We start from the raw sequence: 13647 nt of genomic DNA on the forward strand, positions 1-13647 counted from the left end.
CGTATCTTTAAAGACTCTTAAAAAATATAACCACATTTCATGATCACACCTTAATATCTGAATATAACTCCTTAATATCAAAAACTGAGTCATTATTAAAATGTCCAATCGTCCCATAAATGCCTTAATTAAAAAACAATTTATTCAAATCAGGAGTTATACCACCTACTTTTGATATTTTTCTTTTATCTATAGGTCATTGAACTTAAAAACTACTAAGTAGCAAGGTATAAGGTATACATTCCTCATGCTAAGATTTTTGTAAAAACTAGCTCCAGGCTTGTATTGCCAAAATATACTCAGTGTGTTTCTTTAAAGAAAATAATAATAATAAGGCACCTGGATTACGAGTCTGAAAATTAATCTCCATTTAGAGACTCCACATCCATCAGTCTCTGGCTGGACCAGAAAATAGGTTTTTGTGTAAGAATATTTTCTCAGAGGATTAAAAAGGTGAGCGAGGGGTGGGACACTTAATCCTGTGTTCTCTCGAAGAGTGCATTTAAAAGGATAGATACAGGTCTGGGCAAAAGCATGGTAAGCACTTCAGGGTTATTATTTTCCAGGAAATTCTTATTCTTTTTCTAAATAGTTATAAACATCAGCAGAATCCAGTTCATAACTTTGTGATTTGCAGATTGGTTGTGGCTGAGATTGGATTGAAAACCCAGTTTTCTTGCTTTTTGACAGTTGTTCAAGAAAGAGAGCCTTTGGTGTGCTAAAGACTCTCCTGCCCATCTTGGAGTGGCTCCCCAAATACCGAGTCAAGGAATGGCTGCTTAGTGACATCATTTCGGGAGTTAGTACTGGGCTAGTGGCCACACTGCAAGGTAAGATGTTGGCGGATTGAGAGTTCTGGTCTCCAGCAGGAGTTTAACACTTCTCCCCAGCGACCATAGGTCTGTGACAGATGTTTGCTTACCCTTCAAGGCCTTTGTCTTTCCAGTAGAGCCCCTTAGTGGAGAGAGTCACCTCTTTTCTCCCCTTCCTTAGAGTTCTCTTCCTGGGAAACTGCTGCCCCACTAGGTGCAGAGGTCCAATTTAGAGGCGTCTACTAGGCAGTGGCTTCTCAATTTTTTTAAATTTTATTTTATATGAGATGGGGGCTCCCTCTGTCACCTAGGCTGGAGTGCAGTGGCACAATCTCGGCTCACTGCAAGCTCCATCTCCCAGGTTCACGCCGTTCTCCTGCCTCAGCTTCCCCTGTAGCTGGGACTACAGGCGCCCGCCACTATGCCCGGCTAATTTTTTGTATTTTTAGTAGAGAGGGGGTTTCATCGCATTAGCCAGGATGGTATCGATCTCCTGACCTCGTGATCCGCCTGCCTCGGCCTCTCAAAGTGCTGGGATTACAGGCGTGAGCCACTGCGCCCGGCCAGCTTCTCAATTTTCATTGACCACAATTCAATAAGAAATGTGTAAAGAGTTTCAAGTCAAGATTAAAAAAATATATATATATGTGTTACATCCTGATATATACATATATATCTAAAGTTCCTGTAAAATATTTATTATTACAATATGCTAATCTTTCACTTTATTCTATTATGCTTAGGTTTTTTAAATGATGATTGCAGCACATTAAATTATTTTATATCCACACGTGGATCTTTTTTGTTTGTTTGTTTGTTTTGTTTTGTTTTGCCTTTTAGAGACAGAGTCTTGCTCTGTCACCCAGGCTGGTGAGCAGTGGCACGATCTTGGCTCATTGCAATCTCTCTGCCTCTCGGATTCAAGTGATTCTCGTGCCTCAGCCTTCTGAGTAGCTGGGACTACAGGCATGTGCCACCATGTCCAGCTAATTATTGTATTTTTAGTAGAGATGGGGTTTCGCCATGTTGTCAGGGTGGTCTGGAACTCCTAACCTCAAGTGATCCGCCCACCTTGGTATCCCAAAGTACTGTGATTACAGGCATGAGCCACCACACCCAGCCTCCCACACATGGATCTTAAGCAGTTTGAAACTGGCTTAAGGAAAAGTGAAGGGAGCTTCCTAGCCTGGACTCCACATGAATGTTTTGCCTGCCCCTCATCCCCTTTTAAAAAAATTCATCCTCTTTTTATTTTGTGGGAAAATGTGCCAACATAGGTGGTTATTTGTTCTTTTATAAACTGAGTTCATACCATAATATTCCCATAAGCATCTTAGAAATCTGTTGTATAGTTGGTGCCTAGCAGTATGGCATTCTTCTCTGTCCCCTATCCCCATCTCGTTTCTGCCCCACCCTCAACACCCTGACCAATTTCCCAAAGACCCTGAATCATGAAAACAGAAATTTCGTTATTTATTATAATTTGTGAAACACCTAATATGTTCCAGGCACTAGGTATGCTGACATGAATAAGATGCATCCTCTGCTTCCAAGGAACTCATAGTCCAATGGAGAAAGAGATAACAATTCAATGTGATAAGGGCTGTGGCAGGGGAGTGCAAATTACTTGCTAAGGGAGTGCAAATGAGGTTCACTCAAAGCGGGCTTAGGGGATCTTGAATAGCTTCCTGGAAGTTGAATGTCAAAGCTGAGTTTCCCTGATGGCTAAGTCTGAGTTTGCCAAGTGATGGGAAGTAGGGTGGGGGGGGATGGCTTGAAAATAGACTATTTCAGAAGCTAGTAATGAATGTTGAGCAATATTGTGAGCTAAAATTTGGCTATGGAGCTTTCAAGATTGCTCAGATCAGGCCAGGTAGATGCCCGCAGAGAAGGAGGATGGCCTATGAACCCAGGGTGGAGCCTCAGCCTGATCAAGCATGTTCTTAATTACAAAGGTGGACGGAAGAGAGACTAGAATGGGCTGTGCGGTTCCTAAGTTAAACAATGCCAAGTATTCTACACTGTGCTCCAAGGGCTGTGACATGGTGACACCCTGTGACTCTGGGGGGGCAGGAACCATGCCTAATTCATGTTTGTTCAGCAAGTGCCTAGCACAGAGACAGGCACATAATAGATGGTATATTTAGTGAAAAAGATTGAATTGCATTCCTGATAATGAATCTTCTTTATATATGAAAAATGGTGGTTCATGCTCCATGTCTCCCCAGTTTTCATAGACAAGTATCTTATAAGAATTCATTTTGTTTATAAGCATGAGACACTATGCTAAGTAAGAATGTTGCCAGTTATCTCATTTAATCCTCATAACAATCCTGCTAGGTAGGTCTATTATTATTTCATTTTCAGTAGGGGAAAAATCTATTAAATCTTGCCCAGGGTCATGTGGCTGGTAAGTGGTACAGCTGGGATTTTAATCCGGTGTCTATTGTGTAGTTCCTTACTTTATGGGTAATATGCTTTTCTAGAAACATTATCTCTATAAAGTTTTCTGTGTAAGGTGAATTTCTGGGAGGTTAATCTGGCTCACTTATACATTCATTTATCATTCATTCACTTAATAAATATTTACAAACTAATTCTGTAGGTCAGGTATCCAGCCATGTGGATGCAGTGGTTCATTAACAGGCACAGGTGCTGACTTCATGGAGCTTTGCAAAATTATTTTGAGGGGTAGGGATGGGAATTAAATAAGTAAATAAATAGAAAAATAATTATAGATTGCAATATTTATTGTGGTGGATTAAATATACTGTAATAGGGATTAATTGTCTTTATTTTTATATTTTTTTGAGACAGGGTCTTGCTCTGTTGCTCAGGCTGGAATGCAGTGGTGAGATCACAGCTCACCACAGCCTTGGCCTCTTGGGCCCAGGTGATCCTCCCATCTCAGCCTCCCCAGTAGCTGGAACTACAAGCATGTGCCATCATGCTTGGCTAATTTTTGTATTTTTTGTAGAGACAGGGTTTCACCGTGTTGCCCAGGCTGATCTGGAACTCCTAGGCTCAAGTTATCTGCCTGCCTCGACCTCCCAAAGTGCTGGGATTACAGGTGTGAGCCACTGTGCCCAGCCAGGAATGGAGGTCTATTTTAGATATAATGGTCAAGGAAGACCTTACTGAGAAGGTGAAATTTAGTCAAAGACAAGAGAATGAGAAGGAGACAGCCATGTGATAAGCAGAAAAAAAGAGTGTACCAGGTAAAGGTGCAAAGGCCCTGAGGCCAGAAAACTTAGTATTTTCCAGGGAGGAAAAGGAAGAATTGTAGTGTGGGTGAGTGCAGTGGGGGAGGGTGAGTAAACCATGAAATAAATTGAGGCAGGACTGGGATTAGGATGAGGTAAGGGAGGCACTCACTCTCAGAATGCCTCTTTAAATATTGTATCCTAGGCACCTCATTTGCCTCATCCTATTCCTGGCCCTGTGGGGATATTGCTGTGAATTAAAGGGAGAATAGGTGTGTCAGCTTGAACTAGATGCGGCAGGCTATGAAGAGAGCTGCAAGATCTAGAAAATATTGTACAGCAAGAATCACTGACACATAATGATGAGTGTGGATGAAAATCACAGATGCCTCCAAGGTTGTTGGCTTGAGCAACCGGATAGATCATTACATCATTTATCTAAATGGCAAAGACAGGCTGAGGAGCAGGTTTGGGATAGGAAATCAAGTTTCCTTTTGGATATGCTAAGTTTGAGATGCAGGGGTGAGACATCTAAGTGGAGATGCCACATAGAGAAGTGGGAGCTACTGCAAGTGTGAAGGTCAGAGGGGAGGTCTAGGCTAGACATAAAAATCAGGAAAGCATCGCTGAAGAGGTGATACTTACAAGAGTGGGAATGCCTCTGATTACCTAGGAAGAAAGGGCAGGTGTAGAAGAAAAGGGAGCCAGAGTATTTAGAAGTTAGGAAGGCAAGGAGAGGGGCAGCCAAGAACCTGAGAAAGCTGGGCGCAGGAAGTTGAAGACAAAGAACAACCAAAGGAATGTGGGATCAGAAGCCAAGAGAGAAGGTTAAAAAAAAAAAAAAAAAAAAGCATAGAGGGGCCGAGAGTGTTGAATTTGCCTGAGGGGTGGGGTATGATGAAGGATTACAGACTGCTTTTAAGAAGTTTTGCCATGAATCAGAGGCAGATAAGAGATGAAAATAGAGTGAAGGGAGAATTTGTTTTTCTCAATATGGGAGATACTAGAACATATTTGTGAACCGATAGGAATGACCTAGTAGAAAGAAAGAGATCTGTGGTGCAAGAAGTACAAGATAAATAACTAGAAGCAAAGTAGTAAAAAGGGGCAAACGTGGAGGGGTTTGAGAACAGAACTAGGAGAATTACTCCTTAAAGGCAGGAGGGATATTTCTTCCATTTTCAAAGGAAGATAGCCCAAATGGTGCAGATGCAGACAGGTTTGAAATTTTGATGAAAAGCAACTTGGGAGCATCTCATGGATTCTGTGTTTTCGATTAAATGCAAAATATGTCTCTTAACTTTGAGTCTGGTGGAGAAGGGTTTGGGCAGATTGAGGTAAGTAGGGGAGGTTTGAATAGTTGTCTCAAGGAGAGGAAAGGCACACCGCCTGAGGAAATGTAATTGGGTCCCCAGGCAGTGTTGAGTGTCCATCTAGCACTTGTGGTCACACATTTTACGTGAAATTGGTTAGCCCAGATGTAGATGCCTTCTGTCCAGTTTATCTAGCTGCTCAAAGGCTGTCATGGAAAAGGTGGATGTTTGAAGTCAGCAAACTGGAGTTTTGCCAGACAAGAAAAGGAAGGAAGGGGAAAGTGAAAAAAAGGAGTTAAGAATATTTGCAAAATTCCGTGGAATCTGTGTGGGCAAGGGTGGAAGTGAAGACAGGAAGGTGTGGAGGATAGGGAGAAAGTGGATCGGTTAATTGATTAGAAGCCTCGTGAGCACAAATAAATGTTGCAACAAGGATTCTGGAGTAGGTGAGCTGGAAGGCTTGGAGGCTGTAGCTGGAGAGAGGCTCAAAATTCAGATTTTGGAGGTGGTGGTGTGGTTTCCAGTGTTGACAATGTCCATGACGTAACCACTGGCTGAGCAGCTGAGGAGTAGTAGAACGACTCCGAGAAGACCAGCTCAGGTTACTGGGAAGCCAGGAAGTTGCTAAGGATGATGGGATCTTTCTGATTTTTGTTATTAAAACAAATTCCCATCAGACAGCAAAAGATAGATGCAACCCTTGTAGTGCTATTTTTATTCACAACTTTAAGGAGTCTGCTGTCTGCTTTCTCCTTTTGACTTTTATTTATTTGTTTGTTCAAACAACAGAAATTTATTTCTGCAGCAAGAAGGTGCCTGCAGATTCAGTTTCTGGTGAGGACCCATCTCCTTGCTGCATCCTCACATGGTGGAAGGCTTTACCTTTAGAAGAAATTTAAATTTAATATAAATTTCAACTGTTTATTAGCACCTGCTTTGTCAGTATATGTCACCATCCTATAAATCATGACTACCAACAGAGAAATTCTATCATTTAAATCGATGGCTCAGATTTCTTTTAATTTTTTTTTTTTGAGACTCTCTCTCACACAGGTTGGAGTGTAGTGGTGTGGCCTTGGCTCATTGCAACCACTGCCTCCAGGGTTCAAACTATCCTTGTGCCTCAGCCTCCTGAGTAGCTGAAATTACAGGCATGTACCAACACCTCCAGCTAATTTGTGTATTTTTAGTAGAGACGGGGTTTCACCATGTTGGCCGGGCTGGTCTTGAACTCCTGGCCTCAGTGATCTCCCCACCTCAGCCTCCCAAAATGCTAGGATTACAGTCATGAGCCATCACACCTGGCCCCAGATTTCTTTACAAATTGTGTAATTTTAAAACTGTTGTACCAAGTTTCTTTTTTTTTTTTTTTTTTTTTTTGAGACGGAGTCTCGCTCTGTCGCCCAGGCTGGAGTGCAGTGGCACCATCTGGGCTCACTGCAAGCTCCGCCTCCCGGGTTCACGCCATTCTCCTGCCTCAGCCTCTCCGAGTAGCTGGGACTACAGGCGCCCGCCACCACGCCCGGCTAATTTTTTGTATTTTTAGTAGAGACGGGGTTTCACCGTGGTCTCGATCTCCTGACCTCGTGATCCGCCCGCCTCGGCCTCCCAAAGTGCTGGGATTACAAGCGTGAGCCACCGCGCCCGGCCCCAAGTTTCTTTATAATAAAGATGATTCCAGTATATTTGAGTAGTAGTGGTCCCTAAATGGGACACTCTATATCAAAACTGAAAAGTTCCCCTTTTCCAGGCATATTAAGAACTGCAGAGCCTAGTTTGGGGAAATGGAAGTTTTAGAAGGACTTGAAAAATGTCCATATGAAATAGACAAGTTGTGCTTTCATCCCCTGCTCCTTCTTTTCTTGTCTTCCTTCTGTGGAGTCACCTTCCTATTTTATTCCATGCTCTTGGGACTAGTGACTATTGCAATTCCTGTTTGTAATTTATATATTAAAACAATTGCACTAGTAGATATATTTTCTAGAAGACAAACTCCACAAGGGCAGAGACTTTATTTTAACAGTGCCTGACGCATCGTAGGTGCATAATCAACTGTTGTTGAATGAATGAATGCTCATTGTAGAAAACTAGAAAATACATATAAGGAACATGAAAAAATACCTTCACCACAAACTAGAAGTCTCCTCTGATCCTACCATACAGATAACCCATTGATATTTTAGTAAATATCTTATTAGACACATAAATACTTATCTATATAAAAGTCTAACGAAATGTCTGGAAATAATAAGCCCCAAATTCAGGATAATTGTTGCCTTCTGAGGGTGGAGGGAGGAAAGAGGATTTGATTGAGGAAGAGTATACTGAGAGTTTCCACTGCAATGGCAGTAATTTATTTCTTAAGCTAGATGATGGATACATGAAAGTTTATTATATTATTCACTGTGTATTGTGTTTCTTGTATATGTGAATTACTTCATATTTTATTCAAAATACCTCCAGATTTTTTTTTAACTTTTTTTGAGATGGACTCTTGCTCTGTTGCCCAGGCTGGAATGCAGTGGCACAATCTCAGCTCACTGAAACCTCCGCCTCCTGGGTTCAAGCAGTTCTCTGCCTCAGCCTCCTGAGTAGCTGGGATTACAGGTGCCCACCCCCACGCCTGGCTAATTTTTGTATTTTTAGTAGAGATGGGGTTTCACCATCTTGGCCAGGGTGGTCTTGAGCTCCTGACCTCATGATCCACCCACCTCAGCCTCCCAAAGTGCTGGGATTACAGGTGTGACTCACCATGCCCGGCCCCTCCAGATTCTTTAATGCATACACTCCCACAGGCTGGAGTGGGAGTGTATTTTTTATAAAAGTAGGAGCATATATACCTATCAGTTTTGAATCTTGATTTTACTCACTTTTTTCCCTTTATCCCATCTCTCCACGTTAGTGAATGTACTTCTGAGCATCACATCAATTTCATTTCATAGAATTACGAGTATGAAGCATAACTTAGTTAACCACTTCCCTGCTTGGGGACATTTATCTGATAAGTAATACTGAGTGCCTGGGGGCCAGCATATTCAGGCTGTTGCCATTTTTAATAAACTACTATAAATGTAATTCCTTATTAATGACTCAAGGGTCAAAAGGCTTGATTTTCTCTCATTGTGAGTGAGTGAAGGGTGAGGAGGTAAAACAGAGTAAGATATGCTGACTACCTAAGTATTTAACCAAGGAAAAGAACGTCATTATCCTCTTCTAACCCTCATGTAAACTAGAATGTTGATTTCTCTATAGTCAAGCATTAGTGGGTCTGGGGCTGCTGCCATTGCCTAGTGGAGGAGTTGGTCAACTTCCCCAGGGTAGAGTTGTCTTGTCTGCTGCTGAGTATAATTATCATATTTTTGCTTTGGGTCTAACTTTTCTTCCTCACCAAGAAAGGAGAAAGGGCAGTGTAACAATGACTCTGTCCCTCAGAACGCAGAGAAACACTGAGCTCAGACACAACTACTTCTGTGCAAAACTGATCTGAGCCTTTGGAGTGAATTGACCAAAAATTTTTTTTTCTTTTTTAGACACAAAGTCTTGCTCTGTTGCCCAGGCTGGAGTGCAGTGGCACGATCATAGCTTGCTGTAACCTCAAACTCCTGGGTTCAAACAATCCTCCTGCCTCAGCCTCCTTAATAACTAGGACTACAGGTGTGAACCAATATGCTGGGCTCATTCATTTTATTGTAGAGATGGAGTTTTGCTATGTTTTCCAGGCTGGTCTCAAACTCCTGGGCTCAACTGCTACTCCTTCCTATGGCTTCCCAAAGCACTGGGATTATAGGCGTAGGACACCGGGCCTGACCAAGTTTTTAATCAACATTTGACTTGATTTTTTTTTCCTGCTGATCCGATTAGTGGAAGACTGAATTACTGATCAATTGAGTCAATTCATTTGAGCAGGTGATGTTTGTAGATGCAATCATTGTTGCAGGTGATTTGGATCCTGTTTGCATCCTAGCATAGCCAGTGTGCATGCAAGATAAGGAGACCAACTCAGGACAGGCTGATCTGTTGAAACTGTAAATGGAGAGTATCTGTGTAAAGGCCCTTCTTTACGCAGTAGAAAGACAGATACTCCTCTACTTATCATGAGTTACATCCTAATAACCCATTGCAAGTTGAACACATTTTAAGTCAAAAATGCACTTAATACACCTAACCTATGGAACGTCATCACTTAGGCTATTCTACCTGAAAGGTGCTCAGAATACTTATAATAACCTACAGTTGGGCAAAATAATCTAACACAAGCCTATTTTATAATAAAGTATTGAATATCCCATGTAATTTACTGAATAATGTACTGAAAGTGAAAAACGGAATGGTTGTATGGTTACTTAAAGTATGGTTTCTACTGAATGCATATTGCTTTTGCACCATCATAAAGTCAAAGTCATAAGTGGAACCATTGTAAGTTGAGGACTTTCTGCATACTATAACTTTGGTTTGTGAATGTAATCACTTTGGATGTGCTTTCAGGGATGGCATATGCCCTACTAGCTGCAGTTCCTGTTGGATATGGTCTCTACTCTGCGTTTTTCCCTATCCTGACATACTTTATCTTTGGAACATCAAGACATATCTCAGTTGGTAATTATAAGCATATTTTACAATTATATTTTCTCATATTTAAAGTGTTTTGGCTATATTAAGTGCATTATACCTCTATTATATTGGTGCAAAAGTAATTGCGGTTTTCGCAATTATACTTTTAATTGTGAAAACCACAATTACTTTTGCACCAACCTAATATATCTGTGTTAATGTTCTCAGGGAAATGGGATTTCAGTGTTTTGCCTGCTTTTTGTATTCAATGATGTTAGGTAACTTTTTTAATGAAGGGGGAAAAATCGAAAAACTGAAAATGACAGCCTACCTTAACATTTTAGCATGTTTTGGTTTTTAAAAACGTAGTAAATTTGACTCCATTTTTGGAGTCATAATGACCGGGAAAAAATGACACAAGGTCTTTGAACCAACCATTTTACTAGATTAACTTAGAAATTACTAAGTATGGTCATCAAATACATGTTCATGATTTAATTAAAGAGCATACTTATTTTAAATCACTAATATTAAAAGACTGGCAAAATCTTACCAAAACAATTTAGAAGCTAAGCTTGGCTTTCTTTTTTGGTATGGCTTATAATAAGTTTTCCTGCTATTCCTAAAATTTGAATTCTCGCTTGTTAGAATGTCCTAGTAAATGAGTGTTTTAATGCTATTTTGTGACTTTGACATTTATACCAGAGAAAATTTTGCTCCTACATCCATCTGCTGGCTAGACATGCCTACCTCGATGATCCTCTTGAAATAAATGCAACCATCTACTTTATCTCCAACCCATGTTTTTGTCCTTACTTGTATTTCCTCAGAAGGAGATCAGAAAGAGGTTATTGATTGAAAGAACTTCCACACCTTGGAGAATCAATTAGTGTTGAGTGCTTGACTAGATGAGGAACGTGGAAGCTGATTTTTCTCTTTGGTATTCTATACATTGAGATATTCCAGGTGATTGGGGTTGGGTTTTGAGACCTCAAAACCATAAAGGCTTCCATGATGAAAGGGTAGAATCATCATCATCATCATGGATAAAAATAACAGTAGTGAACGGAGCAGTTGCTGGAAAAACATAATATTTTTTAAAATATAAAATCTTACAGGTTGACATTTGATATGAAAAAATGTTTTCTCTTACAAAAAGGGAAAGAAACTTCATACTCCCTTTGCTGTTTTTTTAATCCTAACTTGGACCCTGTGATATCGATCAAGGTACTCAGATCCATAGAGATCATCAGGACATTGGACACTCTAGGAAATTAATGAGATTATATGAAATAAAAGTTGAGTGGAACAAGTAAACACTCAATGTATGTGCTACCTTTGCCAGAAAACCTTTCCTGACAACTCTCATCCCCGTCCCCACCACCCATACACATGAGGATCACACATAGACAGGTTAGACGACCTTTTGATATACTCACGAAGCATCCTGAATGTTGTATTATAATAATCTACCTACATGTCTCTTTCGCCTATTTCTAGGTCATGAACGCCTCGAGATATCTGCTTTTTTAGCTTCTTTTTGTTGTTGTTGTTGTTGTTGAGACAGAATCTGGCTCTGTCATCTAGGCTGGAGTGCGGTGGCATGATCTCAGCTCACTGCAGCCTCCACCTCCCCAGCTCAAGCAATCCCCCCACCTCAGCCTCCCAAGTAGCTGGGACCATAGGCACTCAGCACCACACCCAGCTAATTTTTGTCTTATTTTGGTAGAGGTGGGGTTTTACTATGTTGCTTAGGCTGGTCTGGAACTCCTGGGCTCAAGTGATCTTCCCACCTGAGTCTCCCAAAGTGCTGCAATTACAGATGTGATCCACTGTGTCCGGCTCAGCTTCTTTCGTGAACAAACAATATTTTCCTAGTCACAGCTAAATCTTTTATACATTTTTTAAATCCTATGCAGACACATTGAACATTTGTGATTAATAACTGATTAATTGTTAGAGACTTTTTTCCCCCAGGACCTTTTCCAGTGGTGAGTTTAATGGTGGGATCTGTTGTTCTGAGCATGGCCCCCGACGAACACTTTCTCGTATCCAGCAGCAATGGAACTGTATTAAATACTACCATGATAGACACTGCAGCTAGAGATACAGCTAGAGTCCTGATTGCCAGTGCCCTGACTCTGCTGGTTGGAATCATACAGGTAATGAACTTACAAGTAAAATATAGATTGGTGTAATTTTTATTTGAAATTAACTTTAAAGCATATGGACTTAAGATTCTTCTAAAAACAAAACAAAGTAATTTCCTGAAACCCAAAATTATTTTCTAAGTTACGTTGTTTTAGGTCAGATGCTAAAATAGTCAGCAAGACCCCACTTATTAAGGCTCACTTATCATCAAAGTCAGAGACAGAAAAAAAGCTCAGAAGAACATGTGAGATTCAATTGAGGATGAGAGAAGGGAAATATACGGGAATCCACAAAGGAGAAAAAGTGTTCTGGTGAGCGGAGACACAGGACTGAAAGCCACAGAAATAAGCTATGGATTTTTGCTTTTCTGAGTACATGTATGGAAATACTTCAAGGTTTTTATTACACTTAGTTTTCAAATTTTAGAGTGGCGGAGGGAGGCGAGTGATAGGGCATTAAGAAATTCATATTTTTTTCTACCAGTATTTTTGTGCTACAGGCAGGCTACTAGTGTTTTCATTGGTATTAAGCTTGATTTAGTATTTCCAGAGAGTAGGTTTCTATCTCAGGCAAACGTTTAATTTTTCTTTCCTTTTCCTTATCGTAGTTGATATTTGGCGGCTTGCAGATTGGATTCATAGTGAGGTACTTGGCAGATCCTTTGGTTGGTGGCTTCACAACAGCTGCTGCCTTCCAAGTGCTGGTCTCACAGCTAAAGATTGTCCTCAATGTTTCAACCAAAAACTATAATGGAGTTCTCTCTATTATCTATGTAAGTGTTGCTTCTTGCTCCAGGGGTAGGTCACTGTTCATTCCAGAAACAATTGTATTCATTCTCTGAGCCTGGGCCAGGCGTAGTGGCTCACACCTGTAATCCCAGCAGTTTGGAAGGCCGAGGTGTGCAGATCGCTTGCGTCCAGGAGTTTGAGACCAGCCTGGGCAATATGGTGAGACCTCATCTCTAAAAAAAAAAAAAAGAAAAAAGAAAAAGAAAAGAAAAGAAAAAATAGAAAAAATCCAAAAATCTGAAAATTTGCCAGGTGTGGTGGTGCACACTTGTAGTCTCAGCTACTTGGGAGGCTGAGGTGGGAAGATCTCCTGAGCCCTGGAGGTTGAGGCTGCAGTGAGCTGTGATCGCCCCACTGCACTCCACCCTGGGTGACAGAGCAAGAACCTGTTTCAAACAAAAACAAAACCAAAACAAAACAAAACTTGAGTCTGGAGCACCCACATTTCTCTATGCATACTTTGGGAGCCATTGAAAACATTTGGTTGCTTCTGTCAGAAATATCATTGTACTTAAAAACATTAATGAAAACAAAGTGGTCTAATGAAGTAAAGGCTGCTCTGGAATGTAACAGACTTGATTTCCAGCCTCAGCTTTGTCTCTAACAGGTAAGTGACCCTGGATACATCATGTAGGGTGCTAATTGAAAGCTCAGTTTTAGAACTGGATAGACCTTGATTCAAATTCTGGCTCTAGTGTCTACTAGCCATGTGAGCCAATCACCATGCCTCAGTTTCCTTCTCTGCAAAATTGGGTTAGTAATAGTATATGCCTCATTGGATTGTTAAATAAGAATAGATAAGCACTTGGCCCAGGGGCTGGTACATAAC

At 40.9% G+C, this 13647-nt stretch overlaps 1 protein-coding gene across 2 annotated transcripts in view; it reads left to right on the plus strand.

Moving 5' to 3' along the window:
- The window catches only part of SLC26A4 (solute carrier family 26 member 4), a 57909-nt gene that overhangs the window by 3126 nt on the left and 41136 nt on the right, over nt 1–13647 (plus strand). For both annotated transcript variants that reach the window (XM_003268136.3, XM_030826516.1), the window contains exons 3-6: nt 691–830; nt 9814–9924; nt 11857–12041; nt 12638–12802. In XM_003268136.3, coding sequence (XP_003268184.1) covers nt 691–830; nt 9814–9924; nt 11857–12041; nt 12638–12802 — 601 coding nt within the window. The remainder of the gene's footprint in view (nt 1–690; nt 831–9813; nt 9925–11856; nt 12042–12637; nt 12803–13647) is intronic.

The sequence above is a fragment of the Nomascus leucogenys genome, chromosome 13 (assembly GCF_006542625.1).
Source record: "Nomascus leucogenys isolate Asia chromosome 13, Asia_NLE_v1, whole genome shotgun sequence".
In the NCBI taxonomy this organism is placed as follows: domain Eukaryota; kingdom Metazoa; phylum Chordata; class Mammalia; order Primates; family Hylobatidae; genus Nomascus; species Nomascus leucogenys.